Source organism: Equus asinus, chromosome 1 (assembly GCF_041296235.1).
Source record: "Equus asinus isolate D_3611 breed Donkey chromosome 1, EquAss-T2T_v2, whole genome shotgun sequence".
NCBI lineage: Eukaryota > Metazoa > Chordata > Mammalia > Perissodactyla > Equidae > Equus > Equus asinus.
Genome location: NC_091790.1, coordinates 127,824,710 through 127,846,105, shown reverse-complemented (window position 1 = coordinate 127,846,105; position 21,396 = coordinate 127,824,710). Strand labels below are relative to the sequence as shown.

Below are 21,396 nucleotides of genomic sequence, written 5' to 3'. Positions count from 1 at the left end.
GGGCTAATGCAGACATATTTGGCCATGAACAAACTAACGAATAAAACCTTTAGAATCAGTACAGTGAAGCAGTGGTGTTAAGAGAAGCAAGAAGCAAAGATCCACCATCTTCTAAGAGATAAATTACCTTGTGCTTCTGTTGGTTTTTTTAATTACCATGATACCTGGTTTTCTGTCCTTGGATTTGCATTACCCTGATTTAGTTAACATCTGTTCATTGCAGTCATTAATGTCCTGACTAACATAGCCACCCATGGCCACAAAGTCACTTCTGGTAGTCACTTTGATATAAATTCGGTTGGCTTGTATTGACGGATGTAATTATAAGCAGAGGTATGGCACTTAATACCTTATTTTTTAGTGATGTTGGGTATCCATCATAGTATTTTTCAGCATTCTTATTAGCCCTTAATACCACGTGTATAAGTCAGAGTTCTCCAGAGAAACGGAATCTATAGAACCAATAGGAGATTTTATATATAATGAGGAATTGGTTTATGCTGTACAGAGGCTGAGAAGTCCCACAATGTGCTGTCTGCATCCTGGAGAGTCAGGAAACCTGGTGGTGTAGTTCACTGTGAATCCAAAGGCCTAAGAACCAGGTAGCTGATGACGTAAGTCTCAGTCTCAGGACAGGAGAAGACTGATGTTCCAGCTCAATCAGTCAGGCAGAAAAAAGGAGTGAACTTTTCCTTCTGCTACCTTTTGTTCTACTCAGACCCTCAACATATTGGACGAGGCCCACCCACATCAGAGAGGGCAATCTGCTTTAGTGAGTCCACCAGTTCAAATGCTGATCTCATCCAGAAACACCCTCACAGATACACCAAGAAATCATCTTTATCTAAATATCTGGGCATCCCATGATCCAGCCAAGTTGACACGTAAAATTAACTATTACACCAGGCAGTGCTCTTAAGTAACTGATATAGTTTTTCTCTTGTTTTGTTGTGACTTTTACTTTGAATTTTAGGAAGCCTGGAGTCAATGTTGGTATTCACTCTAACAATATATAGGATATTAGAGAATGACTTTCAGTAAATAAAATTTATTCCAGCCTTATTTTCTTTGTTTTTTTTTTTTTTGCCTTCATCTGAACACTTCTAGCAATATATTTGTTTGTTCAGTTGACTATATTTGTATAAGTCATCTCAGATCATTTTTGGGAAGAGGCAAGTTAAATAAAAGAGAACCGGAGTTAAGTTGAAGCATAAATATACACAAGCTTTTAAAAAAAAGTTTCTATTAAAGAATTCTGCTGTGACCATTATTCCAGATATGTCTACAGCACAAATATTTACCCATAATGGATACTTTTAACTTTTCTTGACTTAAAGTCAAGGATGTTGGAGAATCACAGACAGGAAGGATAGTTTTGGTCATAGAGAAAATTAAAGATCACAATCAGAATTTATGCCTGTGCAAATGGACAAGAAAAATATAAACTGTTGCATGGATATATTTTGATTAGTACCATGATTCTGAAATAATACATCTACTGACAAGCCTGAACTTCCCAGGAATCATTTGTTGGCACTATTCTGTTGTACAGTGATGGTCAAAGCAGAGAGTTGCAGAAGCATTCGATACGCTTCTTTCATATTGTGAAAATGTTTAAAGAAAACTCCAGTCTATTTGCTGGGTCTTATAAGTTTAAAAAATTACTTTAGAAATTATTCAAGGAAGTTTCTTCATAAATGAAATGAGATTTCATGACGTATTGCCTAAGGCATGCATACAATATTCCATTTTATGTATCCAAACATATCTTGGCAGCAATTTCCTCTGAGGCAATAAGAATGAGTCAAAATAAATAAGCTCCAAAATTCCTTATAACTTAAAAAAAAGTATTCTCTGACTCTATAATAATTTAAATATATGAGAAGTCAGAAATGAATTTTTAACTAATCTTTAGGCAAGCTTAAATATGGGGCGTGGTATTTAGACTTGTTCATGGACCATTCCCACTACTTGTTAAGCTTCTAAAAATATAGGTTTAGCACTATACTTTGAAAAGCTCTGTAAAACATCTGTATGTTGGGTTTATTTTTTTACAATGTGTTGCCACCTCCATTTTAGAGATGCAATTTAGTCAGAGAATTCAGAATTTTGAAGGTGGAAGGGTGATTAACACATGAGGAAAACAATCTAAAGAGCTAAGGTGGTTGTTCAAGGTTCATGGCAAAGCCAAGACTAGAACCTGGCTCTCCAGATTCTCAGTCTACAGGACTTTCTCTTATGATATACACATCTGTTGTACTTTAATTCTCATGTTTTTTCAGTATTTGAGCGATTTTTGTTGTAATATTGTATATTTGTAGGATGGTCATTTAGTCTTTGGGCTCTTGAGTTTCTCCATCAGTAAAATAAAGGACAATGGTAATTTAAACTGTTATGCTATGGTTGTTTACTGTTGTGGTGAAAAAAGATAAATGTAAAAGCTATAAGAAGCGAACGTTTAACGAATTTGCATTAGTTGAATGCACACTGCAGTTTTTTCCCTTTGCATTTTCCAAACTATGTCTCTGCAGGAACATGGGTGCATCTTTGTGATCTCATGGGATAGGCTTGGCCATAGAGAGATGGAATTCATTCATGGAGTGCCTCCTTTAATGGTTGGCCTGCCATTTATTCTAATTCAGACTTTTTGATATTGGCATAGACTACTCCACTGTGGCAACACATTAGGGTAGGGCCCTCAAGTTTGACTCTTTTCATGATTTTCTCTTATTTTCCGGCAAACTTAGTCTCCTAAGTTCTGCATCTTAGTGTGTCTGGTAACTGTAATTTAGAGACCTGCTAATTCTAGCTAATATGTAACCATTCTTTGATCAGTTGCCTCCTTTCAGATAATGATTTCACTGTGCATAAAACTTGGGGGTTGTAGCAATCTATCCTAATAACTGGGGAACCTCTTCTGCCAAAGAGTCCACTTAGCAACTCTGATATAAAACCATAAATGATTATATATAATGACAAGGTATGACAGTAGTGGATAGCTTTGATCTATATTTTTGTTATGGTATTGGATCCCTAAAATATGCAGCTCTTGCTGTTTGTGAATGACTAGTAAGGAAGGGAAACTGTGTGATTCTACTTTGACAAATTTGTCTCTCAGGATTCAAGAACCCCTAATCTCTCAAATTACTATTTTCTTCCTCTCCAAATAAAGCACCTTATTATTCTCTCCATCCCTTCATCAAAACTTGTTCTCAGTTTCTTTATTTAGGTCAATAGTCAAATGACTCAATATCGCAAGTTCTTTAGAAGAGATGCTTTGATTTTAGCAGTATTGCTTATTTAAAGCTAAAGATTTAAAGTTAACCCTACTCTACACAATTTTGGACATCAACAATTTCAGAGTATAGATATAGGCAGTGAATAGATTCTTAATAGTGGGGAAAAGACATTTCATCTCTCTTTTCTCAGAAACAGATGAGGTAAGACTGGGCACAATGCTCTAGATTTGTCATATTTCCTATTGCTCTCTGTGTTTCAGTGTTCTGCTCACCAATATTCCACATTTTCTGTCAGATGCATTAGGCATTGACCTTTGGAAGATGAAGTTATCTTCTAACTTGTCAATATTTTCCAAGGAGCTTCTCCAGGAATTCTTCAGCATGCAGGCTCTAGCCTTCGGGCCAATATACTCTCTCGTCATCAAAGGCTGTCATATATTATATACTAACCTTAAGTGCTGAACTACATATACGATTAAATACTTTAAGCAAGAAAACAGACAAATGCACACACATGAGAGGTTTGCCAGATTCTGACTTTCTAAAATTAAATGTATATATAGCTGAAACAAATAATTTGTAATTTCGGACATAGGGATGAATGCATAAACCCTAGCCAAAATCACAATGATAAAATGTAGATCCCCACCAGTATTATCAGTCATGCCCAATGTACTGAATGCTACCATGTGTTACCTCACTGTATTAACAACCCTGATAGTTTCCAGACATGGACAATTTAATTTTGGATGTGACTTTCAAAACCAGTATCAACTGGAAACATTTTTTCTGAGTTGGTGTTCATCTGGAATCAAGTGGACACGTTTTGAGAATATTTATTATACATTTGAGATTTTTGTTACACATAAGAGAAGTAAATATAAAAGTCATAATAAAATGACTTTTCCACATAACGCTTTACGTTAAAGATTGTGAAGGAATATTCCCTCTATATTTAAAAACATAGGATATTTCCCCTACATGTTAAGTTGACTCGAAGTTTTTATATTCATAAACTTATAAAAGATTTTAATTTGTGCATATTAAAATTTATTCCCAGTTGCACTCTTTCTACATGTTGAACAAATTTTTCCAGTTTTATTGAGATATAGTTGATATATAACATTGTATAAGTTTAAGGTATACAACATATTGATTCGATATGTATATAAATATATATATAGAAATGGTTACCACAATAAGTTTAGTTAACATCCATCACCTCACAGTTAGAATCTTTCTGTTGTACTGAGAACTTTTAAGATCTACTCTCTTAGCAACTTTCAAATATACAATACAGTATTGTTAGTGCACTGTATAGTTTTAATCTTGAGTAAGAAATTTTAAAGTCTTTATATTTATGATGAAATGAATGTTAACTACACAGTTCCAAAAGTATGAAAATAAAGCCATGAGAAAAGTGTTATAAAAGTACTGTATTTTCTCTTGTGTTTAGCATACATTTCCTTTTACATTTCAGAGCTTTTGGATCTAAACAGAACATCAATCTTTCACAGCCCTTTTGGATTTCTTGATCTGCATACAATGCTGCTGGATGAATATCAAGAGAGACTCTTCGTGGGAGGCAAGGATCTTATATATTCCCTCAGCTTGGAACAAATCAACAATGGCTATAGAGAGGTATGGAAACATCAAACTATATTTCAGGAGGGAAAGAAAAGGGGTGAGGGAGATATCTTCTTGTACGGGTGTTACTTGGATTAGTTTTTTCATTTTCTTGGCCACTTTAACATTCTGAGTGATAATATTATTGATAGAAATAAAATATTCGTTAAACATGAAATCATTTTGAGAAAAGCTTATCAATTATCAAGAATGAACTTTTTCAGCACACCAGTGATCTCTGTTTTCCCAGAAGACTTCAGATTGGAGCATTTGCCATTACTCTTGCATGATGCTCCTTGTCACCACATCCGCTATCCTGAGACCTGGATTTGGAACATGCTGATTTGTAGTAGTCCCCTTAGGCTTTATTACTCCAAAATCCCAGCCTGAAGAAATATGGATGTGTGATCTTGATATAGTGAACTCATGTAGTTCTATTGGTAATATCACTAATTCAGATGGATGCTCCTTAAACCTGGAGGATTAAAGTATATTAAAATAGGCAAATGCCCAAGATTTTCAAGGAAAGTTTAACTTAATAAGAAGAAAAGTAGTTTTTGTAGTCTATGCTTATACAGAACTGAATTGGGCTAAACTTTTTTCAGACCCATGTCAACCTTATATAAAAGATGCAGAAATATTTATACTATTAATTTTTTTGCATAAATGTATTACATATTTTCTTATAATTTAATAATTTATTTCTATGTTTGTTAAAATGATCACTATCCATATTTTTTAAAGTCATTTTTAAATAATTTATGATGAAAGGTAGCATCCTTTCATCCCTGCCAGTTCCTAATTCCTAGAGGAAATTATTTAAAACTGCTCTGTTATTTCTTCTGGTTCTTACCTCCATATTTCTATTTATTTCTATATGTGTACATATTTCTATATGTGCACTGTTATTTCTTGGTATCATTGATTTTACACAATATTTGTTGACTTTCTGTTTAGGAAGATGAAGATTTTAGCTTTCTTTATTTGCAATACGATAGCTAAAATATCTGTGCACTACTGCACCGGCAACACCCAGTCATCTGCCCCCTCATCTTCCCAATACAGCTACACCATAACTTTCAGTTAAGTAATAACTATTTACGTAGTAGTAGCTATTTACATATTATTTAAATACGTTATTATAATTAGGAAAATATATCACACTTCTTTCCCCCCAGATTAAATATTATCCCTTTTTTCCATTTGCTTATATTTTTATATTACTTTCACTAATTTTTCACCGAACTCTCTACTAGAGTCTTTATACTCCTCTCAATGTAGTGAACTGCAGTGGTTTCCATCAGGTCCAAGTTTTTGGTTTTTAAATTAGAGATATCCATCTTGGTTCTCTTGTCTCAACCGTCGTCCTGGAGCATCCCCTTGATCTCCTACTTGTATAGCCTTCTTTTTGAATTTAATATGACATTTTACTGAAACACACCTTCTACTAGATTCTTGAAGAAGGATCCAAAGTAAAATTTTGAGTTTTTTATGTTTGAAAATAATATTATTCAAACTTCACACGTAATTGATAGATGGATGTAAAATTCTACAATGAAAATCACTTTCTTCAGAGTTTTGAGGATATTGCTCCATTGTTTTCAGACTTCCAATACACTGCTGAGAAGTCTGATGCCATTCTAATCTCAAAGTTTTGTATATAACCTGTTTCCTGCCACTTCATCCCTCTAATTCTGATCCATGCAGCTCTGTGTTTTAAAATTTCCTCAAATTTCTCTTAGATTTTTTCATCCACTGTGCTGGAACACAATGGACCTTCTACAGAGGACTCTGTGGCCTTCAGCTCTGGAAAATGTTCATTATTTCTTTGCTGTTTTTCCTTCTTTCCATTTTCCTCCCAACTCTCTTTCTGGGACTCCTGTAAGTCAGATTTTTTTTCTCAGTTGTCTGGCCTTCCTATTTTTTATACAGACTTGGAACTGTTTCTTCTGGTTTCATCCACACCCACCACTTTTCCCATTCTCAGTGGGACTCTAGACTTCCAATTCCTGAGAATTTCTGAAGTTCATTTTCATGAATCAGCTTGTTTATTAGCTCCCTTCACCTTACAGGCATTTAGATTTCAGCTATTCTAGTACGGAAAGCCAGTCAACACTTGTCCACATGTCGTAGAACTTCCCAAACGTTGCTGATATTTCTTTGGCCTCTCCACTCAAGTTCTATTAGTCCTGTTTGGATTATGTCCTTTTACTAACATTTTAGTAGTTACAGGATGGAGTGGAAGCACATATTGTGTTTCACTCTCTTTCCTTTTTTCTATCAACTTTTATTTTCTCTATAGTTCTCAAAAGAGATGATCTCTCTTTGTCTCTACATGTATATTTACAATATATATTTTAAAATTGTATGTGTATTTATATATAAACTATGAATATACATTTATATTATACATACACATACCCTCCCCCATACACACACGCGCATCTCTAAGACCATCAATGACCTCCTCTTTCCAGTCAAATTCAATGGGTTTTTCTCTCCCTCAGATGGTCTTTTCCCACTAACTGTGGCATTCACCACATGGCTTTCTTCTTTTTGTCTCAGTTAGATCATCTACGTACTCCACTTTTCTGTGAAGGAATATCTAAGCTAGGGATCGTAAGTATGGAGGAGCCATAGAACAATCTCTGTTATGGGCTGAATTTTGTCTGCCTTATTCATATGCTGAAGCCCTAACCCCCAGTACCTCAGAATGTGACTCTATTTGGGGATGGGTTCTTTAAAGAGGTGATTAAGGTAAAAATAAAGCCATTAGAATGAACCTTAATCCAAACTGACTGATGTCCTTATAAAAACAGGAAATTTGGACACACAAAGAGACATCAGGGATGTGTGCCCACAGAGGAAATACCCTGTGAGAACAGAGTGAGAAGGCAGCCATCTGAAAGCCAAGGAGAGAGGCCTCAGAAGAAACCAATCTTGCCGACACCTTGATCTTAGACTTCCAGCATCCAGAACTGTGAAATTTCTGTTGTTTAAGCCTCCAGTCTGTGGTACATTGTTATGGAAGCCATAGCAAACTAATACAATCCCATATTAAAGTTATAACTATGTGAATATGAAAAGATCCTCCAAAGGATCTGACACCAAAAAGGTTAAGAATCTTCACGTTAAGGAAGTAGTTCTTAAATTGTTGTCCTTTGCTCAGAATCATGTAACTCTCATAGAATGGGTCTCTGGAATTCACATTTATAACAAGCTTTCTAGATGACTTTTATTATACAGTCTCATAATTTTCCTGAGCCGTTTCCTATGTGGAACTAAGACCAAGAGATAGCAGCTTCCCTCTCTAATGTGATTCCTCTTTAGAGTAGGGGAAATTGAATCACTTATTCTCCTTTACAGTTTTTGCCTAATTGTACCCTCAAGCCTTTAATGCTGGAAAGACTTGCTTTTATGGAGGAAGTGACCTGTGAAGACTATGTAAGAGTAAGAGACCTGGAAAGTGATGAGGTCTTATGAACTGCATCTTGGGGAGCAAAACAGAATAGTATGTGGCCATTGAAGCTTCCTGGTGCCAGCTAGCAAGGATGTCAAGGAAAGTAGCGATACAAATTATTACATTGAATAACTTTGCTACATTCTAGGGTAAATCTTCATTTTGTGTGGCCTGAAGTGTCTACAGTTTGGTGGACCTCCTCAGAAAATACAATTATTTCAAACATAAATTTAAAAATTGCTAAGGTCCCCCCCAGGACCGCAAAAGGGCTGAGTGCCAGCAAGGAGTCCCAAAGCTTAAGCTTCATTAGCTCTGAGGTGACTTCACCTCACCTGCATTTGTTATTTTGTACTTTTCTAGACTCTTTCCACAGAGTGATTAGCAATAAAACTCCAAACAAGCCTTTTGTGTTTGTTTTCAGTAACAGCAGAGTTAGAGTGAGGTCTGCTTCATAGACATTCTGTTTAAAGGAGTGGACTTAAGAATGAGAGCCAGTGCCTCAGTGCCGTCCAGGCTCTGAAGACGTGATGTGTCTGCTCCCGGACCAAGCTCTCCTCCTGTCTTTTCTGGCCCTTGCTCCTTCGATTATTTACCTGTCATTATATTTTGAATCTCTTCTGCTTTGCTTTATCTAACTCTGAGTTTCTCAATCTCGGTACTACTGACATTTTGCATTAGTCTAAGTTGGGAAAGGGAGTGTCCTGTGCACTGTAGCATGTTTAGCTGTATCCCTAGCTTCCATCCAATAGATGCTAGTAGAACTCTCCCCCAAATCATGACAATCAAAAAGTCTCCAGACATTGCCAGATAACCTCTGCAGGCAAAACTGCTTCAGGTAAAACCGCTAAACCTAGTTCATCATTCTATAAGCAGGATCCAGGACCTCTCATAAAAAAAAAAAAATACTCCCTTAAATCTGTATCTACCTGGTGATGGAACATACTTCCTTCTTCCTTTGGGATCAGGGGCCTTGAAAGAGTAGCCAAAGCTCATTTTCACTACTTTCTCACTTTCTACTTATTTCTAGGTTCTACACAAAAGAATATAATGTAGGGGCCGGCTCAGTGGCCTAGTGGTTAAGTTCGAGTGCTCTGCTGCGGCGGCCCAGGGTTCGGATCCTGGGCGCGGACACGGCACCACTCGTCAGGCCACGTTGAGGTGGCATCCCACATCCCACAACTAGAAGGACGTGCAACTAAGATATACAACTGTGTACGGGGGTGGTTTGGGGAGATAAAGCAGAAAAAAAAAAAAAGACTGGCAACAGTTGTTAGCCCAGGTGCCAATCTTTAAAAGAATTAAAAAAATGAATATAACGTAAATATGCTAGAAAGCATAATAATGAAATTAACATCTGTGAACCCACCAGCCAACCCAAGAATGAAAATATCACCTGTCCCATAGTAGGTACAGCTACCCTTATCTCCTCTGCCTTTCCCTCCTCAGGCCTCCTGCTGCCTAGAAGCAATGACCCTGGATTTTACGTTTATCCATTTTTCGTTTTTATTTTTTAAATTATCTTATCATAATGGATGTTTCCCTGTACAGTATATTTTTTCGTGTTACTTGTTTTGAGCTATGTAAAAATGATATACAATAGTATATTGCAGTCTTCTGGAACTGCTTTTTGTTTGGTTTTATTCAGTATTATTTCTTAGATTCAATTATGTTACTTAGAGCATAGTTCATTGGTTGTTGAGGTAGAATAGTGAATTAGGAACACAAATTAGATTTCTAGGTTCAAATCTTGCCTCTGAATTTATAACATTGGGCAAATTCCTTAACCTCTTTATGCCTCTGTTTCCTCAGTTGTACAATGGAAACTATTAGTCCTTTCTGAGAATAACAATAAGTTAATGCAAGTAAAGAACCAAGAACTATGCTTGACACACATGTATAAGCTGTATATAAACTCTTATTATTCTCTTTGGCTTGTATGTAACATGTTCCATCAGATGAATATAGCACAATTTATTTATCCGTTACCTGTCAAAGGACATTTGGGTGGTATCCGGTATTTTGCTTCATCTGTGTTTCTATGATCATTCTAGTAATCATCTCCCAATACACATGTGCAGGGCATATAATCTGGAGTAGAATTGCTGTTTATAGGTTAATTGCTGTTAATGTTCACCTGTACAAGGTAATGCCAAATAGTTTTCCAAAGTGGAAAGTAGATATGCCAAGTCCCACTCCCTCCAGTGATATTTGAGTTCCTGGTGATACACATACCCTCTAAACCTTCTTCCATTGGTCTGTTTGATCCACAGATTCCTCAGCAGTCTTCCCTTCATTCATTTGTTTATCCATGCCCAGTACCTCACTATTTTAGCAACTGCAATTTCACTTTTATTTATTTTTAATTTTACTTATTTGTTTGTAATTTTAATAACCCAATTATTATTTCAGAAGCAGGACATGTACGTTGTAAAAAGTTGGAAAACACAGACAAAACATAAAATAATACCAGATGGTGATAAATGCTATGAAGTAAAATAAAGCAGATAGGGAGATGAGAGTAAATGGGTTGCTGTGTTAAACAGGATGGTCAGGAAAAGATTTTCTGGGATGTGATATTTGAGAAGACTCCTAAATAAAATGCCTCCTATATTTCAAGGCTCAATAACTAGTTGCAGCTAGTGGCTCCAATATTGGAATGTGGAGAGCTAGAGAAGTAACATCAGAGTGTGTGGCTGAGATACATTTGAAGGACCAGACCAATGAAAGAGCAGAGGATAGGACATCAATTGGCCAGGGTGATGGCTCATGAATCATCTTTGTGAAGAGAAAGGCAATAATGTAGGTGAAAAAAAAAATTTCAGTTAATGAGGAGGGCACGGCAGAGGATGATGGTAGATGACTACAAGAAGGAGGGATAGCAAGTGGTATGGTTGTGCTCAGATGAGCTTTCAAAGTAGCTGGGGTTTTATTTTTGCTATTTTGTTTTAAGTTTTTATTGGGTAGACAAGTTTGGAGAGAGGCAACATTGATTAGGAAGAGACAAGAAGGATTAATTTAAACATTTTCCTCACATATGAGTTCAAAGTAAAAAAGCCACCATTATTAGAGATGGCCAGTAGAGAAACAGTAGTCTCAAGGGACAAGCTGGATTTTATTAGAGCAAGAAGGTAAAAGGACACTGGAAAAATAGGTGGAAGTTACAGGGAATTTTGTTAATGCCAGACCGGGTGTGCCAGATGATTTGAGAACTTCCAAAGGATGGAGTCAGATTGAGTGCTGTACAGAGTTGTAAGGGGATATGAATCCAAGTAGTGATTTTTGACTAGGAGGCTGGGGTAGTCATTGCTTCCCATGGAGCCTACAGTCAACAGGGTTATGTCATGATTGATTAGACCTGATGATATCTTCAGGGAAGATGAATAACTTTAATTTTTATCTTCATCAGAAAATAGAAGCCATTAAACAGGTTTATCCTCACTCTCCCACCACCAAGTCTATTGCTTCTGTGGGACTTTTTCTACCTCTCTCCTTGGGTAGAGGAGCTGCTCCTTCATTTAAGAAATGCCACTCCTTCTGGACATGCTCCGCATCCTAGCCTGTTGACTTTTCTTAAGGGTTGATTATCTTCTATCTTTTCTATGTTATCATTCCCTCTACAAATCAGCAACAAATATGGTTTGGTATAGAGGTTCTCAACTTTTGTGTGTGTCACGGATCCATTTGTCAGTCTGGTGAAGAGTTTATGGTCCTTACATGCATTAAGTGAATATGTAGGATTACAAAGTAAAATATTGAAAAAAGTTATCAAAATGTAAATATATTGGAATACAACTATCAAAATATAAAAATAACAATTTGTAATATGAAAACATGTAACTCCTTTATTAACATTAAGTAATAAGACCTAGTAACATCTCATAAGCACCATAATTTCAAACTAATTATGAGTGTTAATGCTATTTTGAGATACGTGCAACAACTCTAAAGTAATATTAAAACGTCTGTTATGTTTCCTACTTTTATATGATAGAAGTGCTAAATTTCAGTTGGAGATTGGTGCAAATAATGATGTGATTTTTTTCAACTGAAGTTGACGAATTCCCTGAATTCTTTTTTAAAGCCCCAGTTAACAACTCCTCCATAATTTCCATCTTATAAAACATTCTAAAACTTCTGACTAAAAATTATTATAAATTTTTAAGTTTAGCAAAGATGTAGGCCCTCATGATCTACTCTTGTCTCCCTTTTTAGTCTCATCTCCACTTGTTCACACCAACACATTGCTAACAGATCACTTCTATGTGCACCTTTTTCCCAGCTTTATTGAGATAGAATGACATATAACATTGTGTCAGTTTAAGGTGTACAATATGTTGATTTGGTATATTTATATATTGCAAAATGATTACCACTATAGTGTTAGCTAACACCTCCATCATGTTATATAATTACCATTTCTTTTGTGTAGTGAGAACATTTAAGATCTACTCTCTTAGCAACTTTCTAGTATATAATACAATATTATTAACTATAATCACCATGCTGTACATTAGGTTCCCAGAACTTATTTGTCTTTTAACTGAAAGTCTGTACCCTTTGATCAACACCTCTCCATTTCCCCCATCCCCTTGCTTCTAGCAACTATTATTCCTTAAAAAAAATTTTTTTTCTATTGAGGTAACACTTGTTTATAACATTATATAAATTTCAGGTATCCATCATTATATTTTGATTTCTGTGTATACTACATTATGTTCACCTCCCAAAGACTAATTACCATCCATCACAGGTACACATGTAGCAACCAGTATTCTATTCTCTGTTTCTGAGTTCAGCTTTTTTAGATTCTACATGTAAGTGATACTGTACAGTATTTGTCTTTCTCTATATGACTTATTTTACTTAGCATAATGCCCTCAAGCTCCATTCACGTAGTTGCAAATGGAGGGATTTCCTTCTATCTCATGGCTGAATAATATTCCGTTGTACATATACACCACATCTTCTCTACCCATTGGTCTGTTGGCAGACACTTAGGTTATTTCCATATCTTGGCTATTGTAAGTAATGCTGCAGTAAACAGGGAAATGCAGATCTTTTCAAGATTTTGTTTTCATTTCCTTTGGATATATATCCAGAAGTGGGATTGCTGGATCATATGATAGTTCTAGTTTTAAATTTTTGAGGAACCTCCATGCTGTTTTCCATAGTGGCTACACCAATTTACATTCTCACCAACAGTGCATAAGCGTTCCCTTTCCAACACTTGTTATTTCTTGTCTTTTTGATAAGGGCCATTTTAACAGATGTGAGATGATAACTCATTGTGGTTTTGATTTTCATCTCTCTGATTATTAGTGATGTCAAACACCTCTATTTTCTTCTTAATATCTCCTTATCCTTATACACTCTTCTTGCCTGGAATTGCCTTCAAGCATAGCCACTGTTTTTTCTTTTAAGCTATTTTCTTCCTCCTCTAAACTAGATTTTGAGAAGGTTCTCCCAGGCCTTCCTTATTCCTTGGTCTGGTTTTGATTCTCATATTGTATTAAAATTGGCTGTTTACTTGTCAGTCTACTTTATAAGATGGCTCCTTAAGAATAGGTACTGTGTTATGTTCATCTTTGAAGATGTAGGTACTCAAAGAATCCAGACACTGAAAGAATAAAAATGTGCCTGTTGCTAATCCTGATATCATCTAATAAATCTGCTTTCCTCAGTGTCTGCCCTCTTGCAAATCCCATTATACTTAATTGTCAGAACTGTTTTCAAACTAATTATTCTCTAATTTCTTTTAGGCTAATTTTGTCTGCCTTCTACCCTCTTCCTCGCCAACCACCTACCCACTTCCCCACTGGCACACAGAGTGAGGATGTTGTTTTACAGTGTGGAAATAGTCCTTACTTTAACTGCACATTAATGGTGCCTGATGATCTGGTAAATAATATCTATGCTTTGGCCCTACCCCTGGAATGAACTGAGGAATAATTAGTGGTACTTTTTAAAACTTTCCCTGGTGATTGTAATGTGCATCCAACATTGAAAATACCGGAGAATTATGTGTCCCTTAAGCCCTAGGAAATACTGGTCCTATATGTAATGTTAAGTAAATAATTGTTTTATATGTAATAATGAGAACTTACATAGTTACATAAGACTGATTTTTCTCATGCAATTTTGAAATAGATAAGAACTTACCATTTAACAGACTCACTGTATTATATTAGCCTTTTTTAGTTACTGAATTTGCATTATAAATTATTTAATTCATTGCATTTCCTAGACCACGTAATAACACTCTTTTCACAGTGAAATTCCGCTCTGTTATATCTTTGTCACATTTGTAAAAGACCCTTGACCTTCACTCAAAAATAGGAAAGTCAATCCTAATGGTAAATCATACTCTTCACTGTAAAAATTCTAACTTTATAATTCTGTTTGTCTTATCTAATATGAGAACCTCCCATCTGCCAAAAGAGGGAAGCTTCTGCACGTTACTCTCTTCTAAAGTTTCTAAAATCCACAGATAATGGGAGAATTCTTAGATTAGAACTCTGATTTCATCAGGAATTTTCTAAGAAATTTTTTAAAAAACCATTAAGTGCCTAGAACAGTGCCTGGAACATAGTAAGTACCTTCTAAATATTTGCTGTCATGATTATTATCTAAACTAGACATAGAATCAGCACATGATTCCAATCTACTGCCATTTCTAAGTGAGGTGTAAGAATACTACATGCTTTTAGGGGCTATTCAACTAAGTTCTAGAAACATATATAGTGATATGACATACGCAGAAATGAATAAAATGGCTCCTACCCTGAAATATTTATAACATAATGGAGAAGACACATGTACAGACATTTGTCATAGCACAATTTGAATGGAACTATAATAAAGGTCCAAATAAAATGCTCAGAAAGTATATAAAAGCTGAGGCCTGGGGTTTCCTGGAGGAGATATAAATTAAATTGGGCTTTGAATGATAGTTGGACTTTTTATTCGCACAGTTTGGTAGTGGGAACAGAGTGAGTAGTGGGAAGAAGGACGGAAATCTTAAAGCAGTTTGAAATAATGACTAATATCCTTGGCTGAAGTAAATAGGTGAGATGGGTGCATATGGGTGAGAACAGGGTACAGAGTGAAAGTTAAGGATTAAAATGTGGTTGAGAATAGATACTGAAGAATGCTGACTATTATGCTGTTGAAACTTAATCTCCTAGGCAATGCAGGAACCAGTGGGAGATTCTGAGTATGTGCATAACACAATTAGAATTGTAGTTTAGTGTGATTGTTTTAGCAGCAGCATGTTGAATAGATGGAAGGAAGAGATTAGAGTCATGAAGCCAGTAAGTAGCAGTCACAATTTAAAACCATGTCCACCTGTCTTAGAAGCCTATACTCGTTGCACTATGTCACATCATTGAGAGCCAGGTTACTACTTTGGTGTGAATTTCATGTCGCCCACATTGGTCTTCAGTGTAACACTAGTTCTGCCTTTAGTTATAAGGTATTTCTTTCCTCTTGGTTCTTAGTACCTTTTCCTGACTATATTTTACCATAACAATGATGAACAAATTAGTGAGACAGTTGTTGGTGAGAGTAGTGGAGAAAAACCACTGACTAATATGAGAAGGAAGTGTATCCCTCTTGTTTACTTACAGTAAGGGCTGAGAGCCCCAGGAGGCTCTAGTATTCAACCACAGATAGGAGATTAGCTTGTCTGTGTTCTGTCTTATAGCCCCTTGCAATCCGTGCACATTTAAGAATTACTCAGATTTCCTGAAAAACAAACCAAAATTATTCTCTGGAAGATAGCAATACTAGTAAGAGGTATAAAATTTTCTTTTCTTTTTTCATTCCATGATGAAATCAAAAGTGATTGTTTGTTTACTAAATCTACATTTTAAGGGACTTCATAGAATATTCCATATTCAGTAATAAACTTTCAGTTTAACAAAATTTCACTCACAGTTTTCCTCTAAGTTTCTAAATTTTAGTGCTTTTTTCTGAAATTATTCTCAACACTATTATTTTTACCTAAAATTGTACTCTTAATTTGGATATCTGTAGATATAGCGCTGTTAGACACCTTTGTAAAAATATTTATACTTTTCTCATTTATTCAACTTTATTGCATCAAAGGTGAAAAAAATCTTGTATTTTAAATTTAATTTTTTGTTGAGTGAAAGGCATTAAAATGTAATTTGCATATAAATAGCAGATGGTATTTCACATTAGTGATAGCAATTGAGTAAATTTCATCCACTAAAAAAGGTATGCATCAGGCCAATAATGTTTTTGTAGTTATAATATTGTTCTAATTCAAATACTTTGGAGTATAAACATTTCAAATACAAATCTTGTCTATAATCCAAAAGATTATAATTCTGCCATAAAAACTACTTGAGTAATGACAGTCATTATAATTAAGTATAAAAGCATAAACACTGAGAAGGATAATGTGTGTCAGGTTAAAGACCACCACCTATAAACCATTAGGACTCTTTTAATGTGTCATCGTCAAAATATATTTTCTTGATTTTAATGATATTTATAGGACGTATAATTAAAATTACATTAATGGACGCTGATACTATACATAGATGTAAAATATAGAAAGAAAAACTAAAATATAAACATTCACTATTATTCAATTATTCATTAGCATAATAGAATTGGGAAGAGAATATTAAATGAGTTTATAATAGTGTCTTAGTCAATTAAATGTATTCCATGAAGAGAGATGAAGAGAGACATATTAACTGGATCGTTTTATTTAATTTTTTTAAAATAAGAAGGGAAATGCTCTTCTTTTAGACAGTTAAATGATTTCTTCTTTGTTTATCTGTTTTTGCTCTCCTAAATGTCTGAGTGTCATAACATCTTGTAACAATAAGTTGTTAAATCCTTAATCCTGGTATAATTATGAGACTCAATAGGGAGTCCAGAAGAAATTACTTTGTAATTAAATTTTTATTTTATTTTATGTTTCATTTATCCTTTGAGATATGCAGGAATAGTAAATGGCCTGTTAATGTATATTGAAACAATGAAACTATATTGTAGGAGTATTGTGATGAAATGATGTGTATTTAACCTTTTGCTTTTTGTACCATTTTTGGTGCAGGGATTTGGAAATATCATTATATCCTGTTGTTACTGCCTTTAAAAATATTTTGTGTGAACAAACAGTTTAATTTTACGGTGTTTTTTGGACACTAAATTCTGGAGCAGAACCAAAAGACTTCCTGACTGCCAAAACAAGCGAAGAAAATCATTTCCCTTACTATCTTGGCAGAACATTTGTACATGATAGCTTTAAAATAACTTTCCATTTCCAGTGAGGTCTTTCTCTGTCATCTTTTCTCACCTTTGTGAACATTTGAATGCAGTCCTGAGACTGTTAAATTTTGTTGAAAAACCAAACCAAAACAACAATAGCAAAAACAAAACGAGTAAATTTATAACTCCGTTGTTCCTTTGGAGAGTTCCCATGTGTTGGATTTTATAGTAGTGAGTGTTCATAATTTAATCTCTACCTCTCTTCCTTCCATCTACCCAAAATGATCTGGTTAAGATCCCTTTCTCTGCCCTCAGAAATCCTACTAGTCTTTCAAAGTCCAGATTATTGCTAACATCTTACAGGATTTCCTCCCTGATTAAATTGGAAATTGTTACTTGTCTCATTCATCTGACACTGATTACAACATTTTCGTGTCAATGAAGTCTTATCTCTCAAACTTTACTGGAAGCTCCTTAAGTGAATTGATTTTTCAAAGCATGTGATGGAAGTGTATTGATTGATACAAGTCAGTCAATGGACGTTGAGTAAACAGTGACTGCATTTAAGGCATTGTACCAGGTAGGTATTGGTAGGGATACAGAGATAAGCCACTGCCTTGCCCTCTGTAACTTATAGTCTAATGAAAGAACTGAAGTTAAATACACAAATCATTATCGTCTTAGGTAGAGAAGGTAAGAAAAACAATACAGAGGATCAAAGGAGGGAGAAATGCTATGTCTTGAAAAAGTTAGCAGGAAAGAGTTTTTTGTGAAACACTGTGAGATGTACCTAAAATAATGATTTTGTTACTCCTAGAGTAATTGCATTATTAGGTTTGCTACTAGAAACACTTATTCTGACAATACTAGAATCTTCGCCATTACGTAATATGTTATCTTTTCTTTGTGTCAAGAACTGTGAAGGGTCTGAGATTTCACCTCATTTTCAAGACAATAAGTTAGCCTGTCACCATTTCATAGATGTTGGCAGAAGATATGAAACTCATGGGTTAGAGATAAAGGACTCTATTACTCACAGCAGGCATGCAGTATGAGCTTCATGTTTCCATCAGTTGCCTTTTCCCCCTCAAGTCTCCCAGGGAGTGAGGCTTAGCAGCCCAGATAGTCACTGCATACACAATGAATATATGTTATACCTGATTAATCTCAAACTTAGAAAACTCCCAATTTTCTAAGGGGTCTGCTAGCAAACCTGTCCAACCTCTGCCTAGAGGGAGACATTATCTTTATTATCCTGGTCAGGAAACAAATCTTCCATTTGGCTGGAGGGAGATTCTATCTCTATCTTCCAAGACTGTTTGAAAAGACAGTATAGAAGAAAAGCTGTCAATTGATGTGTAGAAATGCTATGGAGAATTTCCCCCCAAATAGCATGTTCAAATAGTCCTGGAAATAATCATTATGAAGTAGTGATTTAGGGGAATGTAGGATAATATATGGAGATTGTTTTACTGACCAGGATCTATTTGAACATTGAAAAGCTGAACTTGGGAGAGAAGATCCAAGATGGCGCCGTGAGTAGTCCTCTTTGTCTCTCGCCCTTCGAGTCTACAATTATTTGGACACTTATCGCTAGACAAAGGATATCCAGACAGCATCTCAGGACGTCTGAGACACCCACGCGACTATACATCGGAAGGCGGATGGACTTTCCTCCGGGAGGAAGTGGAAATAGGTGAAAACTCTCCGACCCCGACGGGCAGCCTAGTACCCGCAAGCGGCTTTCTTCCAACGGACGCCCCCAGAGGATCTACACACATCTAGGGCAGGAGCGAGAACACAACAGAGGAGCGACAGTGGAAACAGGTGACCAGAACCCTACCTAAACCCCCCGCAATTACTCCTAAATGCAGAGGGAAACTTTGGAGTTGCACACCCGAGCCCGCGGGGAGAGTCTCTCCCCGCCATTGGCGGGGAGACCCAGCCTGGTGCTCGGGGCACCCGGAGGGTCCCAGAGAGAGACACGGAGGGCACGGAGGTCTCCCAGCTGCCGTTGCCCGCCCCGTGGGACTAGGGATTGCCGGAGATCTCGGAGAGGACCGGGGCTGGGGGAACTTTCAAAGGCCGGTTCTGCGACCCGGAGGGGAAGCGCCGGAGCTCCGCCCGGGCAGCAGACAAAACTCTCTGTCTGCCGTTAGCAGAGGGGCCACGCTGAGCATTCACGGCTCCGGGAGAGGCCCGGAGAGAATCCCAGAGGGAGGGGCGACCCCCAGCTGCCGTTGCCCGCCCCGTGGGGCTAGGGATTGCCAGAGATCTCGGAGAGGACCGGGGCGGGGGGAACTTTCAAAGGCCGGTTCTGCGACCCGGAGGGGAAGCGCTGGAGCTCCGCCCGGGCAGCAGACAAAACTTTCTGTCTGCCGTTAGCAGAGGGGCCACGCTGAGCATTCACGGCTCCGGGAGAGGCCCGGAGAGAATCCCAGAGGGTGGGGCGACCCCCAGCTGCCGTTGCCTGCCCCGTGGGGCTAGGGATTGCCGGAGATCTCAGAGAGGACTGGGGCTGGAGAGAGTTCCAGAGACCCAGCTTAGTAGCCTAGGGGGAAACCCTACAGGCTCACAGCAGCCTTAGGGAAAGCCTCTGCACAGCACCAGTAGAAGGCACCCAGCCACCAGCCACAAGGCTGGAAGACCCCAGGGCAAAAGCAGCATAGCTAGATGTACTAACCACAGACTGTAGAAGATGCCAATAGCTCTCCTGCGACCCATAGAGGACAAGTGAGATTTGGTGGGTGCCGACAGCAACAGAGCGACAAATATAAGTGATCCCACCCCTGGCCGCTGGAAAAGCCCATAACACCGTTGCAGACCCCAAGGAGAGAGCACATCTAGGTGGGCTGCAACAGTAGGCACCAGCAGCCTGAAGCCCCCCTGTGATGGCCCCCACGGCAGAGGAGGGAATCCAAAGGGCCACTGTGGCTACGAAGAGGGGCCCAGGCCCAGTTAGCAACTACGGACAGGGTTCCTGCTTGGTGAAGTATAAACAGCTGCTCCCCCCACCGCAGCAGCTGAAACAAGTGAAAGGAGCAACTAAACTCTATCTCCATGCAGAGGCACAAATCAACAACATCAAGCAATATGAAAAAATGCATTAAATCTCCAGAACAGAAAGAAAGTAACAAATACACAGAAAACAATCCCAAAGAAAATGAGATATATAACCTAAATGATGATGACTTCAAAACAGCCATCATTAAGATTCTCAATGAGTTAAGAGAGAACTCTGACCGACAACTCAATGAGTTCAGGAGCTATGTCACAAAAGAGTTTGATACGATAAAGAAGAACCAAACAGAAATATTGGAAATGAAGAACACAATAGAGGAGATTAAGAAAAATCTAGATGCTCTGAACAGTAGGGCCGATAATATGGAGGAAAGAATTAGCAATTTGGAAGATGGCAATATAGAATTGTTGCAGGCAGAGGAGGAGAGAGAAGCAAGACTTAAAAGAAATGAAGAAACTCTCCGAGAATTATCAGACACAATTAGGAGATGCAACGTAAGGATTATAGGTATACCAGAGGGAGAAGAGAAGGAGAAAGGGGCAGAAAACCTATTCAAAGAAATAATGGCTGAGAACTTCCCAAATCTGGTGAGGGAGATGGATCTTCAGGTGACAGAAGCCAATAGATCTCCAAACTTTATCAATGCAAGAAGACCAACTCCATGGCATATAGTAGTGAAGCTAGCAAAAGTCAACGACAAGGAGAAAATATTAAGGACAGACAGGCAAAAGAAACTAACCTACAAAGGAACCCCCATCAGGCTATCAGCAGATTTCTCAGCAGAAACTTTACAGGCTAGAAGA

At 37.2% G+C, this 21,396-nt stretch overlaps 1 protein-coding gene across 1 annotated transcript in view; it reads left to right on the top strand.

The window, feature by feature from the left end:
- The window catches only part of SEMA3E (semaphorin 3E), a 264,006-nt gene that overhangs the window by 141,136 nt on the left and 101,474 nt on the right, over positions 1-21,396 (top strand). The window contains exon 2 of the mRNA XM_014843190.3: positions 4,720-4,880. Coding sequence (XP_014698676.2) covers positions 4,720-4,880 — 161 coding nt within the window. The remainder of the gene's footprint in view (positions 1-4,719; positions 4,881-21,396) is intronic.